This window comes from Telmatherina bonti, assembly GCF_933228915.1.
Source record: "Telmatherina bonti genome assembly, chromosome: 16".
NCBI classification, from domain to species: domain Eukaryota; kingdom Metazoa; phylum Chordata; class Actinopteri; order Atheriniformes; family Telmatherinidae; genus Telmatherina; species Telmatherina bonti.
Window position 1 is genome coordinate 18026985 of NC_136614.1, and position 17291 is coordinate 18044275.

General features: G+C 38.1%; 1 protein-coding gene across 1 annotated transcript in view; it reads left to right on the forward strand.

The window, feature by feature from the left end:
* The window catches only part of lpgat1 (lysophosphatidylglycerol acyltransferase 1), a 47441-nt gene that overhangs the window by 4281 nt on the left and 25869 nt on the right, over positions 1-17291 (forward strand). Inside the window, exon 3 of the mRNA XM_079255022.1 lies at positions 15731-15849. Coding sequence (XP_079111148.1) covers positions 15731-15849 — 119 coding nt within the window. The remainder of the gene's footprint in view (positions 1-15730; positions 15850-17291) is intronic.

Here is a 17291-nt window from a genome sequence, read left to right on the forward strand (position 1 = left end):
TCGAGTTGAGCACAGATGGTGTATAAGGTAGGGATATTTGGCATATTCATGGTGAAATGCATGTCAGATGTTTTTCCTTTCTCACACAAAGATTGAGCCATGTCACTTAAAACTAGAGAGGCACTTGGAGAGCAGCAACCTCCGCCAAAGGCCACAGTTCTCCCCATATAGTCCAAACAGTGATCTGGATCACCACCAAACTTACATCTGTTCTTCCTTTTCACATTTACAACAACTCCTGAAAATTTAATCAAAATCCATCTATAACTTTTTTAGTTATCTTGAACACAAACAAACAGATAAACACCGGGGAAAACATAACCTCTTTGGCAGAGGTAATTACACCTTCACTACGCCATTGCTCGCCCTCTTTTCTTGTTCTTAGTGACCAAATGGAGGTGTGTATGTTCAAATAGCATGCAGCTATTAAGGAACAAGGGCAGTAAAGAAAGTTTTGGCGTCTACAGCATTATGTTCTGTTGGGCTGGCACTTTTGCAGGAGGAAACTGTCCGTCTTCTGTGTCGGGCATAAATAGGTGCCTCCATATTCCTCTACATCCTTTAAAGAAGAAAGTTTTGGGTTTTATGTTGTCTTTGCAAGTCTTTCAACAACCACTTTAAATGCAAATGCCTCTGCATACGTGGCAGTGATTAGTGATGATCGTTACCTCTTTATGATACTTTTCTGTTGGTATACTTTATCTGTCATAGTTTCTTGTCCCAATGTTAATAACAGCAATGTTTATTGAATTTTAGGCTTGTCAAAAACTTGCTTATAATTGGTAGCCTTTATGTTAAATCAGTCAAGTAATTAATTTAAGGAAGAATGCAAATATATGGTTTTAAACATTATCAACCTTTGGATTGTTGATACCACGTTTTGGCTAATTTTTGATAATCCAGTGTGAAGATGGATAGAACAAGCAGATTCAGTTTGGCTGACTGAATGCTTTATTTATCATCCACATGCAAGCAAGTGTAAATTTGTGTCAAACATGCAATAGTTTTCTGTTTATGCTGCAACTGAAGTGAAGAATGCTAGGTGTGTGCCAGGGTAAAGTCACAGTCAAACAGCTGAACTTTGGTTAACAATCAGACATGAAGGATGTTTCATCACACCCAAAGTGGAAGCAGAACAGTGCTGCTTTGTATGTGTAGATAATGTTATCAAGACCAAATGGCACAGTAAACTGTAAGCGCTTTGTCATAGTGTCTTCATTTTAATCATTGCATAAGGAGTGGAAGGTTGATTGTGTTAGAGGGAAGTGAATGCTCTCTTGGAATCCAGTGTTTATCACCTAATGGTTCTTGAACTTTAACTTCAAACTCAAATAGAGGGCTGTATCCTGCTTTCTTGCCTTTAATTAGACTCACAGTGGTAGGGAAATATATTTAACAGGAGTTGTTCAATTTCTTGGAAGATGGAGTACAATGTTTGATGTGTAATAAACAATGCCTGTCTTGATTTTTATGCTAAAATGTTGAGCATGGGGGTTTCTATAGGTTTCCACTTGCTAATAAGGGCATTGTGGAGCACAGCTCAGCTCTCAGTGAGCTCAAAAGTGATATTTAAGTCACTCATTCATGATTAAAACAACTGAACCTCATTTGTTTGAACATTGTTGTTTTAGCGAAGAACAAGCTGGCCCAAGATAATATTGCATCACCATTGCTGCTGGCTTGATGGCCTTGCTTCACAGTGCATTATTTCTGTTATTATGTAAGCAAACGGCATTGTAACATTGCTTAGCGCATATAAGCACGTGATTATTAAGGCTGCATTTGGAGGGTAGATAGAGCCACAGCTGTGAACATGCTCAAAAAAAGGCTTTAATGTGCATTTATGGCACATTTTGGCTAAAATGCAATGCTCAAGCTCATCTAAATTGTGTTTGGTTTGTGCCAGCAAAATATAGCATGAAATATCTGAGTGCAGTATGACATTTATAAATCAACAACCATCTTTTCAGGGTTAATCTTGATTATTTGGAAACTAAAACACTGAGAACTGCTTCTTTGTTTAAGATTATGATGGAGGTGACTTTGAGGTGACAGTTATGTTATAGGTTGGACTTTTATTCAGCTTGACCCCATTTTTGTATTGTTGTCAAAAGCATTTCTGCTATATTTGATCCGACGTGACGGCCGGACACAAACAGGTGCAGCGAAGCCAGCGGGATTAAGTTTTCAGTGTGTGTTGCATGAGTGGGTGGTCTGTCAGACCTGCGAGGGGAGATCAAAGCCAATAGGTGAACATGCAGACATTGCACCCTTGTTTTCCAGTTATGAGTTGCATGTTCCAGTGATGTTGATTAAAGTGGGAATGGTGTTTACATGAAAAACAGTGTAACTGGGGTGTTTATCTCACTGCTCAGATAAAAACGACATTATCCAGTCTGGTGATCTGTCTGCAGCCCACTCAGGGATACTAATGGAGAATACTAATACAATTATTTTGATCATTTGTTGTTTTTAGACATAATCTGGGCAAAAAAAAGGCTCCCAATATTTGGTGGTTTCAGGTTGTTACTTGTGAGTTTTCTGCTTTTCATTGTTTTGTTTTTTTTTTTGTTGACTTATCAAATAAAATTAAGTATTTGTCATTTTTTGGCCAGAACATATCCCAAAATATCTCCCTATTTATTAACTGCTTTCACTGGGAATCACTTGATATCTTGTTAAATACATTTTATGAATATTCTTTTTGCCTTTATTAGCTTGATTGGATAATCAGTTTGTTTTAGAAAATGACAGGTATAAAAAAAGAAAAGAAAATTAAGACTTGTAGCTTTTTGGTTTTTCCATTTGTAGATTTGATGTCTTTCTATTTATCTATTAACTGTTTGGTTTTTGTTATTTTCTTTACTTTGATTTTTTGGCCGCTAATATCAACAGTCATATTTCAAGCAAAAATTCCAAAAGATGTGGAATCAGGTTAAATATTTTCCAACTTTTCCTGTGATATTTTATCTGAATGGCTTTGGATGTGAGCTGCTGGAAAATAATGCAAAATTAAACGTTTTTGGAGAATCATCCAAAAATATTCACATGAAAAAAACCAAAAAAGCACAATAGTAAAATCTGGAGACATCTATATTGATAAAATCTCTCTGTATGTTTTAAGAAATTTGCATAGGCCTGTACCAGTTAAATGCATGCCACACACATGTAACCAGCTAGTATCAGGAGGAGCTCAGAGCCAGGAGAAATGTAGAAAAAAGCTGTTCTTGTATTGTATTATACAGGATTCTTAAGTACAACTATTTAATGGATTTTTTTTTTCGTTCCTTTGAGTTTTGATTGCACACAAATGATCATATTTCAGATTACTGAGCATTATATTGTGCAGGAATAGATAAATTCATTGTGGACCATTTTCCTTTAAATCTACAACAGACTGTTTTTTGTTTGTTAAAGTCTCCACAGAGCCAGCAGTGTTACAGCTGGTAGGACTCGGTTTCTGGACTGTGTGGGCGTGTACGAATCATCTTTGATTGACTACCTCGGATTATCTTGGAGGCATCTGTTGGAGTGATATCATTTACAACTGAGATTCTTTTCAATTCATTGTCAACCTTAGCTGACCTGTGTCGCCTTCTGTCCTGCTTGACCTGAGCCTTACTGGTATTTTAAGTCATCGCTCTGCTTGTTAGAAAGGTCTTTGTGCAAACATGCTTCTTGTGATGGCACTGAGAGGCACAAAACTGCTGTTACAGCAATATCTTTGTGCACTTTGAAAGCTTTCATTTAAGGCAAGCATGCTCTTGCCAACAAGGTTTGGTAAATGTTTTAATGTGTATGGTCCATGAAAACATAAAGTGGACTGAGACTGACCACAAGTTGTAGTGCAAGCGAAGGAGGGATCCGTTGTGGAATAATAGCCCTGCAGCTCATGTGCAGTTGAGAGGGTGATAGCATGAATGGGAATTAACATCTCTTTTGTTCTGAGCTCCTGGGAAGTGGAAGCTGATGTTTAATTCCTTGGTGTACAGAAAAGCTGTGGGGTATTTATGTGGATAAGCTGAGCATTAACTTGTCAGTGTATGTTTTCCTGTTGTTTGGGATGTAATTGATATATCAAAAATGACGGAAAAATGTAGTGTCAAAGTGTTGGTTAACTCAAAATAAGGCCAAGCTATTGAAGACTATTTATGAGATGCTAACAACAGAGTTTAACCCGGTAACTTGCTGCAGAACAGATGGACTCAGATGAAATGTAACATGATCTGAAGTTCACCCAGTGATGATTGTTTTTTCTGTCAGGTAAAAAAAAAAGAAGGAAAAAGAAATCAGTCTCATCTTGTTGGGCCAATTTAATCCTGCTTTATAATAGGACTGTGACAGTATGCTTTAGTTTCGATTCAATACTGATTTTTTTTGGGTGCCGATTCAGTTTAAATTGCGATTCTCAATGATTTTTGTAGATTAAAAACAAAATAAAAATGTACAAAACTTTTTTTTTTGCTTGTCATTTTTCTTGATTTGAGTTCAGGACAAAACATCACAGTAGCCAGATAATCATTCTGCTGCTATTACGCCCAAGATGACAAGTAAAACGATAAATAAGAACAATAAAAACGACAAAAATTTGGATTTTTAAAAAAAAAACAAAACAACAAAAAGATCAATTTCAAAACAAGAAATCCAGATATTTGATTTTTCAATTTGATTTTCCCCCACTTCATAACTCAATCCACAGCACTGTTGAGATTTTTTTTATATTTTTATTACACTAAAATAAAACAGTTTTCTGATAAATGGAGTTTTAAAAGACAGAAAGATGGAGATATTGTGTGTACAAGAGTTGATTTTCCAGTTTGTCAGAAGCCCAGGAAAAATGGTCAGATGGTTTGGTTTGTTCCTGTCAGTGCTTTAATTAGGTTCTTGTGTTTTTATGTGGATGAGGGTGTTTTCAGTAGTGCACACGTGGGCAGGTTTGGAAAACCCTGTTTTAAAGCTAATTCAAACACACTGAGCCTGAGATGACATTAAAGTTGTTGTTTTTGTCCTGCTGAAAGTGCCTGTGGCCTTACTATCATACTTTCAAAAGTGTATCATTGACTTTATTTATTATGTATTTGTTATTGTTGACCATACTTGCTAGAATGCTGGAGCTCATCTTCATCCCCCGAGCAGACTGGAAAAATTTAGAGCTATAGGGCATTTAGTTAAGAAATGTATTATCCAGAGGATGAATTGTATTGATCATCTAATGCTTTTTATATAGGATTTTATTAGTAATTCAGTTTTTTATTTTTTTTTTGTGAAACATCTGAATGTATCATATGATCATTTGGGGGTCGTTGGAGCTTTTGTTCCACTGACTTTTCCCTTTTATTTTTCCCAAGCAAGCCTGGCCTTTTAGTTGGATTGGCTTATATTTGACTTTTGATGCTCATTGCCTTTTGGATCTTTATTGTTTCTGACATTTCATTCACAACCACCTAACAACAGTTGCAGCTTTGCAGGACTTTTACAATGGCTGAACTCTTTAGTCTTATTCCTAAATATACACCAGACCAAAGACATTAATCCTCTTCCAAGGAGTGAGTGTGTTGGTAGAGAAAAACCATTTCCATTTCAATGCTGAGTTTAAATTCTGGATCACTTTCTTAAAAAATGTCAGCATATTCGGCTAGCCTTTAGTTTCAGTGTTCCTCTGTTTTTCAAATAACAAACGTGATGAGAAAGATGTTTTAGAGTTTAAAAATAAGCACCCGTGATCTCTCTGAAGCACAGTTAATGTGGTAATGATGCTCTTTAGAGTTTCTGTTGTGCAGTTATGAACCATAAACAATGTGTTTGTAATAAGCAATACATCTCCAATAATGTAATAATGGCCTGAAGGCTTGATCGTAGTGTGATAACTACTGGCAGTTGTCTTGGTTTTATCCGTTAAGTTTCTTGTAATGGTTGTTGCTGGTAGTTTTCTGCACAGATCAGGGTTATAATAGCAGTAAGAGCATCAAATCATAGCTTACAATTTCTGCTGGCTGCCACTATGAATTATTATTACCGGGTTGAAAAGCTTTGATTATCACTGCAAAATTGTCCCCTCCGTGAGATGACTCCTCCTCTGCTTGCATTCAGGTAAAAGAGGTGATGTCATGATGTTGTCAGATCTCAATCCTCCTGGAAGGTGTAGAGATGAGTGGCAAGGTCAAAGGGTACACCGTTTAGCTGACCAGATACTGGATTAGACACTGTGCCTGCAGCGTTGCTGTCATCCTGCTGGGCTAACTGTGTCATTTCTCAAAGACAATTTCCCTAATGTATTCTATCTGACAGATGACCCATCTTTGTGATATCATTTCTGCTCCTCTCCTGCAACAGTGAGGAACAGCAAGCATGAATGCATGCTCCATATGAAATGACATTGCCTTCAGGGTACGATCACCCCACACACCCCTGTCCAAGTGTCACAAATGTGTCATTTTTCTCTGAATATTCTCTCAATTCTTGTCCCCATGAGGATTTATCATAATCATCAGGGGACTGGAGGTGAAACAAGGGCACAAATTGAACATGGAAAATAAGTCATCTACCTCCATCTCATGTGAAAAAAAAAATGAAAAAGGATTTTTTGGGGGGCAAAAAAACTGGATTAACTCCGGTGATGTCTGTTTGTGTTTTGTGTAGTGTTAGTATTGGAGGTTGTGTATCACCTGATGACAAGTTCCTTTAGAGAATGTTGAATGAGCAGTGATTGTAATGTATAGCTTCTATTCTGTAAGAAAAATTAGATGGCCTCATCTGTCTAAGCCACTGTCTTTAATAGAACTGTAATATTTTTCTTTGAATCGTAATGAGCAACATGCAGAGAGGCGTCCTGCTTAGTGTTTGCAGTTTGCGTATGTTTACCAGTATCCGTTAATGAACTGCTGTATGCACGAGTTGTGTATTAGCATTATGACTACATCTCATTGTGAACATGCTAAATAGCCTGCAGCCAGTACGGTGGGTTGTATTTCAAGGTGAAATAAGAATTTGTAGCCTGTATCATAAACGATTCTGCAAGGGAATTAATATTTCACTTTAAGTGGAAATGGCTTCAACGTTTTTCCCCTGAACTGTATCTTTCATGTCATTCAGTAAAATCTACTTTTAGTTGCTTACTTTGGAGACCTTGTAGCTTCATTTAAGCACACTGACATTTATGACAATGCAAATGACTAATAAAGCATTATAATGTGAAAGCAGACTCTTTAAAGCAGAGTAGATCTCCATTCTGAGTCTGTTTTTATACATGCAGAAAATGTATGTTCTACTATGCTTAATTGTTATTGTATAACTGGTGAACCTCACTGAAACGTTTGGCCATCTTCCATCACAGTCTGACGACATGTAAATCTTTAACTAAATTGGAAGTGTATTTCAGCTATAAATGGCATTTTATAATATTGTCAGCTCTGCATAGTTTCATGCACAAGCCATGTCAGTTCTGTATTTTTTATTGTATTGCACTGGAGTTGAACTTAATTAAGGTGTTTACTCTGTCAGCAGGTCTTGCATAAACTGCCCTATAAAGAGGAACCCCTTACTGTGCAAATCATGGCCTCACAGATGCAACATTTGTATTTGAGAGCACTGAACCTAAACTATCAGTATCCTCAGTAAACAATTGCAGCATAGCTAAATCTTCCCTCCTCCTTAGTTCTCTGTTTATCTGCAAAGTAGTTGAAGTGTGTTTCATTTGCAAAGGATGCTCATATGTTCTCCTGCAGGGTTGTTGTCCTTTTTTAATCTCACATAAGGTCTGTTTCCTCCTTTGCTCCAGCTCCCATCTGTATCCCATCAACAATCAGATGCAGGTAAATGGCTGATGATGCTCTGAATAGACAGCTGACAAACTAAATCCGAGGAAGAAGACATTGAATATCAACTCTTGTTGCTGCTGATTGACAGTGACCATTGTTAGGTTGACATTATTTGTCAAGCAGAAACATTATCACCTAGAAACAGTTACACGGGTCTGTTCATTTCATACATTATTGAAGCTTATTAACAACTATGCCATTCTGAATTATCCCTATCCATTGTGGATCCATGTCCTCAACTCCTGAAATAATGCAGTGCTTAAAAAAATGTATGCTTGACCAGTACATTTAGATTCAGTTCAGTTCAAAGTGGCAAACATCTGTCATTACTGAATAAAGTTAAATATATATATATATATATATATGTATATATATATATATATATATATATATATACATATAGAATGTTTGTTATTGATTAGGTCTTTTTTGTGATAAATGTGAAAATTGAATATTTTAGCTCAGACAGTTATTTACCACACGTTTTACCACATATTACACTGATGTCTGAAACTGCTCCAACAAAAAGGGTTTTGGCAGGACTCTTTTGGGTAGCAACCTCAGAGTCACTGGTGTAATGTGTCAATCCGTGCGTTTACATCATAGACTGTATATAAAGAGATGGACAGAGTCTCCATGACGTCACCCGTAGGTTTCTGAAGAGCTGAATTGAAGCTCGGTGGGTGGTTCCTACCATTGTCATCTTTGCAGCGTCATGCGCGTCGTCTCGCCCGGAAAATACAAATATGGGCAAAGAGGTGGAGCTGAGAGGGCAGCCGTGAGCGTCATGGCGGATGATTGACATAGGGCGAACTCAGAGTTTTCTGTAGCTAAAAGCTAACCGAGCTAACCTAGAGATAACAGGAGCTAACCAGCTAACGGAGGTAAGCGGGCTAAAGCTATGTCACGTTGTTAACCGGCTAAAAAACGCGGTTTTTCTACGTTCTTCTGACTTGAAGCCAGAGATTGGTACCTGTCAGTCAAAAGGACACGCCCCTAGATTTGCAGAACTTCGAGATTAAATTACTTTAAAACGGACGAGTTAGGAAAAAAAATCACTCCCCCCCACAGTTGTCATGAAGGTAAACCTGACCTATAAACCGAAAATGGATTTTTGAACCATGCTGTAAACATGTTTATTTCTGCCGTGAAGTTGGCCTTTTTAACATGGGAGTCTATGGGGATTTGCTCTGTTTTGCAGCCAGCCCCTAGTGGATGAAGGGGGAACTGTGGTTTTATGCACTTCCGCATCGGCTTCACTTTTTAACGCCAGAGGTTGCCGCTTGGTTTACATGGGAGTTTTAATTCCTGTTTAATTCCGAGTAAAAGTTAATTCCGCTTTGAACTGATGAAAAACAACCATGTAAACACTTAATTCCAAATGCTAATTTTTATTCGGAATTAAACTTAATTTCAATGTAAGTGGCTGGTTTATTTGCATTTTAATTCCGAACTATTTAATTCCTTTGTCATGTAAACCTTAATTCCACTCCAAGTTAATTTCGGTCGTTCTGCACATGCTCGTTAGCTTGTCCTGTCCCAATGATGCGCGTTGTTTTGCCTCCCGTGTTCGGTGGTCTCTTTCTTTTGCTTCTCAGTTACTGCAAAAAGTGAAGTAGTATGCTCGTGTTGAGCTGGTACTTCAAAATTGTAATAAAAATAACGGCAAAACTGGTACTTATTAAGTAGTTTTTACAAGTTACGACTGAAAAGACGAGAAGCAGGGAGCCAACTTTGTTTATTTCTGGTATACGTCATATGTCACGTGCAGCCTCTGTCCAATCAGAACCCTTCCCAACCCGCCGCTCTAAAGAGGGATTAAGTGAGGACGTGTTTCATGTAAACGTTTTTTCGGAATTATTATCTTCATGTAAACTCGTGAGAGAAGAAGTTAATTCTGAATTAAAAAACACCATGTAACTGTACCCATTGTACCAACATAGCAAATGAGTTGCAGAAAGCAAATGCAGAGGATAGATTTGAGGCTTCACTGAGTGGGATTGTTAACATTCCCCGGATGGGGTGCAGCCTGACAAGTACAGACTGAAGACAAGACATGGTATGAAGTTAAGGTGATATTTATTTAGGTCACCACATGCAGGAAGTGCTGTGGAACCTGTGGAGAAGGAAGAGACATTTGGTTGTGTCAAATCAATGAAAACAATATAACTAAAGAAGGCATAACTCATGGAGCTGAAACCCAGAAACAAAAGAAACGCACTTATCTACTAACGGAGCTCAACAAAAACATATACAGTACAATGAGTGGCAACATCCTCAAACCCTGTGTGTCTATACACACTGACATATGTGCAGGTATTGTCTGGTCCACATCTTCCCACCACATACCTTTTCAAGCTGACAGGAAAGCAACAGAAAAATAAAAGAGCATCAGCTTCCAGCTGTGCTGCTTTTGAAAGGCGACCTCCAGAGGTGATTGGACCATTCATTGTTGAGCAGCCAATGAAAAAAAACAGGGTTGGGCAGTTCTTCTAAATTGGTTCTTGTTAAACTGTTAGCATCTGATTGGAACAGAGAAGTGAGTAAAGAGACAGAAAATGATCTGTAACATTGACTTTGTGTTGAATCTCATTGCTTAGGTAACAGAAAGTAGTCAGAATGCGTTGATAAAGATGAAGCGTGAGTGTGTACAAGTTGAGAGCAAAGCCCAGATTAATTTCTTTAAGAAGTTACTTTATTACAAACTTCTGCAGTAATTTTTATACAAACTTATCATTACAGTACTTCCAAGGTTTTCCACATAAATAACGCCAGTATGGGTAAAGTAAGCTGCGAAGGAGTCGGGAGCTCCTCAAATGTGTTGATTTTGTTACATTTTTTCAACATATTAATTATTACACATAAAGAGACTCTCTGACAGTAATCCTGCTGGAAATTGCTGTAAAGGGAATTGAGCTTTTTGCATGTTTTAGCCCACATAGTCCATAAATTCAGATCTGAGTTTAAATTATTGACACTGACACTGTGGTGTGTGCAAAGATGTAACTGATAGAGCAAATGTTTGCTTTTACTGTGAGCATAGATGCACAAACAGGCAACATCTAACATACAAGGCAAGAGGGAGGGTCAGTAGCAAGGAAGGGGGGGATGTAGCGGACCTGAAATTGAAAAGGAAAACTAAAGACACTTGGTGTAAATTGAAAGCTTTCTGCTTTGCAGTTGTGTGTGCACACATTCATTACTAGCTTGCGTGGGCTACACATCTCTAGCATCATGCTTGCATTGGTTTGAGCCATTCTGAACCGGAGGTTCATAGTCGTAAAATGTGCACACATATAATAAATGAAGCAGCTGGAGTTAAGTGAGTAGGCGGCTGGTTGGATGGCATTAGCCACTTATGGAAACATCTGCCTTTCACTGTACATTGTTTCGTTGTTAAAGTGTTTTACTGTGTAACAGTTACAAGACAACATCTTGTTATGACTTGTTTTTTCCTATGTGTGACTTCCATATGGTTCGCTTCTGCATGTGCTTCACTGCTCACCAGTGAAAGTTGTCAGTTTAATGATCAGAAGTGTCTGCTTTCTATGTTGAGCTTTTGGACAAGTGTAAGTTCTTGGGTTGCTGTGTGCCTGATCCCTGTTTTGGTGTCTACATCAATTATTTACCTCATTTTATTAATCCAACCTGTCTGTGACATTTGAATAAAGCTTGCTGTGAACTCATAAGACAAAATGAGTCATCTCTACAACATTTTGGCAGCTCATGATCAAAATTGCTCTGTGGGTAGATAAGACCTCGATGTACCTGTGTGCAGTGTACCCTGCTTGATGTGCCTGTACTTGGACCAGAGAACTGGAGTTCGCAGCTATATTTTGCTTTGTGTTATTTTTATCACTTTAACAGTGAACAAAGGCCTGGGTCTGCTCTCATGATGTTCGTTGGATGCCTTGTGTGGATTCACTGAGGAGGGAAACATTATTTATGGGCCTGCAAATAAGCCTCATGTACTGTTGTTGGAAGATTTAAACCTAATGTACCGCACATTTAAAAGTTAAATATTGAAGTCCCTCAGTAACAATGCTAAATGTGAGTGTACACAAGGCTTCATATTATGTATTCAGCTTAGGATGCAGAGGCTGAAATATTGGTGGACAGAATTATACCACAAGAAAGTTTTTTTTTTTTTTTTTTGAAGAAGTATTTCCGTGAATAAGTTCTGCTATATGTGACAGATAGGAATCTGTGAGTTATCCTTTGGTCAGCTCTTATTGATTATAAAAAAAACTAGATTTTTCCCATATCTCCTGAAACTGACTTCTTTCCAATTTTAAACCTCAGACCAGCCTTTTTTCCTCTTTTTCATTCATCCATTTTTACCATGGACCATCATGCCAGTTCATTAGTGGTTGAGCCAAAACAGCAAAATGCATAAAACTCTTCTGAACCATCCCTGAAAGGGCCTGATGTAGTGGGTGTGAGCAGTTAAATGTTCCCTTTCTTGAATGTAAAAACTGTGAGACGTATACAAGTCCTCTGAGTAATGAGTATTGCTATCAACATAATAATTTAACTTTACCTGAGATCACTTTTCCCACTGCTCTACATCTGCTCAACTGTGTGATTGTGTCAGGCAGGAGAGGTTTTTGCAGTTTTGAAACGTCTTGTTGAAAGAGGATTAATATTGTAACCAGGTCTTGCTTAATAAGATTGATTGTGCAACATTAACAGAAGTGAGTAAAGTTCTGGTATGTACTTTGTATGTGTCTATGTCTGAAAATGTGTGTGTGTTCTGGTAGTTCGTTAGTGTTTGGATGTAAGAAATACTGAGGAAACGTCTTGTTAGCTTTAGGCAATGAAACTAGTGACAGAAGCAGCATAGATTAAGTGTGTATTCTTAAGAAGACTGATTCATTTGTATTGACAAAATGAAACACACCCATCTGGCCCTTCCATGTAGAGCCAACTTGTTGCCTTAGATAAATTGTTTTTCTTTAGTTACAGTGTGTGGTTAGAGTTAATCTATTACCTTTAAACCCTTCTCAGTTGTGTTCTGGGAATTTTAGTATAATTTTTTTTTCTTGTGAATCTTAATGCAGATGAATAATTAAAAGAAGGAATTTATAGCAGAATAATCTCAGGTTGTTCCCTGCAATAGTCTGTCATTGTGTATTTTAAGCTAATTGAGATGTAAATTCACCCTTATGTATGCATCTTTGGCAGTAGTATAAGATGTTTTCTTTGTCAGTGCTTTGGAGCAGTGAAGCGCTGTGGATCACTGAGAGGAATGCATGGTCTTTTGTTTTTTTTATTGCATTGACAGATTGTGGCAGCAATGCTCTGAGAAAAAGACTATAAAAGCAATGAAAGCTGCTAGCTGGCTAACATAACGTTTTTAAAAGTAATCTTTAAAAATATTTTATGAGGACAAAACTGAAAGAGATGGCTAGGGGATGGGGGTTGATGGGGAGGATGGGGGGGTTCTCCAACCTTCAAACCTCTTTCTTCCCCTTTTCTATCCTTTCCGGTGAGGTCCAGCAGCATAAACTCTGTAATACAAACTATTATCCAAAACAAATAGGAAAATAAAATAAGAATCAAGAAATATAAGGGGATCATTACATTTATAAAAGTTCCCCTTGGCAAAATAAATTTGCTCAGCAGAACACAGCATCCAGAACATCAGTCTGCTTGCTTAAATGCTGGACAAGACAAGAAAAAAAAAAAAAAGATTAATTGATCACTCTCAGGGCACATTCACATCAGCCTTTTTTAATTTGAATCCTAATCCGTTTGCTCAGAAAATCTGCTTTGTTTGGAGAGATGTGAATGCGCCAAACGAATTCTGATTCGGACAAAAGAAGTGGTCTCGGTCCGTTTCAAACAGAGTAAATACAGGGAAATGGACTACCAAAAAAAACTCACTTCCAGCATTTGACTTAGTATTGCATTGTGGGTAAATACATAGTGATCGCGTTAGGAGTCCTCTGCCTCGTCTGTTGTTCATACGGCGGTCATTGTTGCAGTGTATTTCTGCAGTATACATGCATAAAACAAAATAAAAAAAACCCAACACTGCAACAGTTTCCCGCTCCATGTTTAGCTCGCAAGAGGAGGAAATGGAGTTTTCTTCTTCACACAGATCTTGTCCTCTCTTTTTCTAGATGCTAGTGCAGCGCCGCCTTTGGTGGAATGGAGATATATTATTGTAAAGGTTTGGTGCGTTTGACCAAAGTGCAGCGTGAACATGATCTCGAGCCACATGGATATACCCTCCTACAACCATAGACTGTATATAAAGACATGGACGTAGCCTCTGTGACGTCACCCATAGGTTTCTGAAAAGTTCAATTTAAGCTCGGTGGGTGGTCCCTACCATCGCCATCTTGGCAGAGGCATGCTCGTCGTCTCGCCCGGAATATACAAATATGGGCAAAGAGGTGGAGCATCATGGTGGATGATTGACATCAAGTGAACTTCGAGCTTTCTGTAGCAAAAAGCTAACTGCGCTAACCCAGAGATAAAAGTAGCTAACCAGCTAACAAAGGAAGTTAAGCAGGCTAAAGCTAAGTCATGTTGTTAACCTGCTAAAAACTGTGGTTTTTCTATGTTCTTCTGACTTGAAGCTAGAGATTGGTACCTGTAATCAAAAGGACACGCCCCTAAATATGCCAAATTTTGAGATTAAATTACTTTTAAACGGACGAGTTAGAAAAAATTCACTCCCCCCACAGTTGTCAAGAAGGTAAACCTGACCTATAAACCAAAAATGGATTCTTGAACCAGGCTGTAAACATGTTTATTATTGCTGTGAAGTATGCCTTTTTAACATGGAAGTCTATGGGGATTCGCTCTGTTTTGCAGCCAGCCCCTAGTGGATGAAGGGGGAATTGCGGTTTTATGCACTTCCGCATCGGCTTCACTTTTTATCGACAAAGGCTCCGTCCATCTTTCATATACGGTCTATGCCTACAGCTGAACCGAATACCCAATCAGACCGAGTCTAGCAGACTATCCTGATGTGAATACACCCTAAATTCTGCGTAAGAATCTGTGTGAATGTTTGTTTGTGTCTCTGTTGGCCCTGTGATGGACTGGCTACCTGTCCAATAGTCCTGCTAAATGCTTTGATATGCTCCAGCTTCGACCCTGAACTGGACTAAGTGGTATAAAAAAATGAAAGAATTAAGGAAGGATGAATGAAATTAAGTTACAAGCTAAAGAAAAAATGACTTGTGGTGGGAAAAACAAGTTGTTACTTACAGATCATCAGCTGATTCATGTAGTTTGTTGAACTTGAGGGGATCAATAATGCAGACATGTGTCTTGTTGCTCATTTGTATCTCACGGTGGGTTTACATGGCATCTTGTTTGGCTTTTATATTAAACTACATCATAAACATTGTCTTGGGGCAATCTGGATTATGTGCCATTCTTTAGCTTTTCTGCTTTTATGGTGTACTAAGCATTCCCAGAAAATATATAATGATATAAAATATCGTATATAATGTCTGAGCGATTTCTTCACCACAAGTTCAGGTGACAGAGTGAGCTAAAAAAATTGCTGAATTTCTTGTGTTTTCAGAGGACATTCACTTTTTCTCCTGGTCAAAGATGTGTTGCCAGTAAGATGCTGAATCTTGTAAGGAATCACACCCTTGACAATGATGTAGTCTAAAAAGGTCAAAACCGGAGGAACACCAGAAATATAAAGAATGTTATTGTTACACCAACAAGCCATCACCTTCATCAAGAGTAAATGTTTTGTGCTTTATGGTTTTAATGGTTATTGGATCTCATGCATATACCAAGAATTATTAGTGACAAAAGCCTTATTTTAAGCTGGGACTAAAACTACGTGGAAGCTCTGTAATGCAAAGTTTAAGAAATGTCATTGCCACTTTATGTTTAATAAAATGTGCTTTTTGTTTGTGTGTGTTTGTGTTTTGCAGTCACAGAGTGGGGTGATGATGTGCGGCCTATCTCTGAAGAAGCAGCCATGGTCATCGTCAATCACCAATCCACAGGAGATGTTTGCACTCTCATGATGTGCCTGCAAGACAAGGGCACGGTAAGAAATTTAAGAGTAAGGATGTCAAGGTTGCACAGGTGACATCCGCATAAATAAAAAGCTGTGCAGAAGTGTGATCCTGCAGGCCACTTTGCACCGTCTATATAAGGCAGCTGTCGAATGCTGTTTATGGCTTTGTCACTCTAAAGGAGGACTTCTTGTAGAATTGCAAACATGACTCTAAACCCCCACAGCCTAAACTGTGTATGTCTATCTTTAAAGGGTCCTTTCTGTTGTTTCAGCTGCAGTTTCCATTAGAGTTTGGACTCCTTAGTTATATCAGTTTGACATTTCCACCTGGGTTGAGATGGGAAGAAGCAGGAGTTGCACAAAGTAGGATCATTTATTTTAACTGTAAAATTTGGAGTCTTGCTAAAAATATTAAACACATTGGCCACTTTGATTTTTGTTGCTGCAAAGAGCTGACTCTGATGTCACACATCATTTGTTGCACAAGACTTTTTTTTTTTTTTTTTCTTTTCCAAGCAGCACAGGTGTGGGGTTCAGAGATAGCGTGCACCATGAGGCTTTTATAGCCACATTTTCCAGGCGACATCAACCAGAATCAGAATGTGAACCATGAAGGTGCCTTTCCACATGATGTAGCCTTAATAAGATGTTTTTGGTCATATCCCACGGAAAGACAGTGAACAGTCCTCTTTCTTCCTTGAGTTTTTCTTCTTCAGACCCTTGTGTTCAGTTGTAGGGTCTGAGGTGACCCAATCAGCTTGACTCGGCCCCTCTCTAATGCAGCGTCTGCATTTTTATTTATTGATTGCTTTTTAATTGGTCCTACTCAATAACCCTTCAAGTGCTACCTTTATGACAAGGCAATGCTGTAAATAGCCTGAGAGTTGACAGTAACGCACACAGCAAAACTAGCTTAGCCTGCCACCCACCAAACTGATAAAAAATGTCTAGACTAGTAGTTTTATTCTCAAATATTCACATTTTCCTTGTCTGGAATGCACCCAGAGACAACTGGATCTGATTTCTTTTAGGTACACTCTCTGTAAGTATTTCATTAAACATGTGTACTGTAGGTTCTTAAACACGGCACCACAGAAATAACAAGCTAGTTTGACCAGTTAATACCCATAATGCATTAAAACCTCACATTTTAGTTCCTCATCATGTGAAATCACATTCAGTTTTTAAAAACTAGCATTAGGATAAGTTACTTTATGTGGGGTACTTTTTACTAAAGTTTAATGTTTATTTTAGTAATGGCAGAGTCGCAGGTGATGCATTGAATAGCTAAGGAGAAATCATAAACCAGCTTTTATTAAAGAATGATCTAAGATTTCCTAGTGGGGATATTAAATGCTGGATAATGCCCTGTTCAAGCATTATTAGCTCATTTCTTCCAGGAATAAAGTGAGTTTCACAACTGCTGATGGTAATTTCACATTGGCTTCTTTTTTTCTCCTCTGAGAAACAGC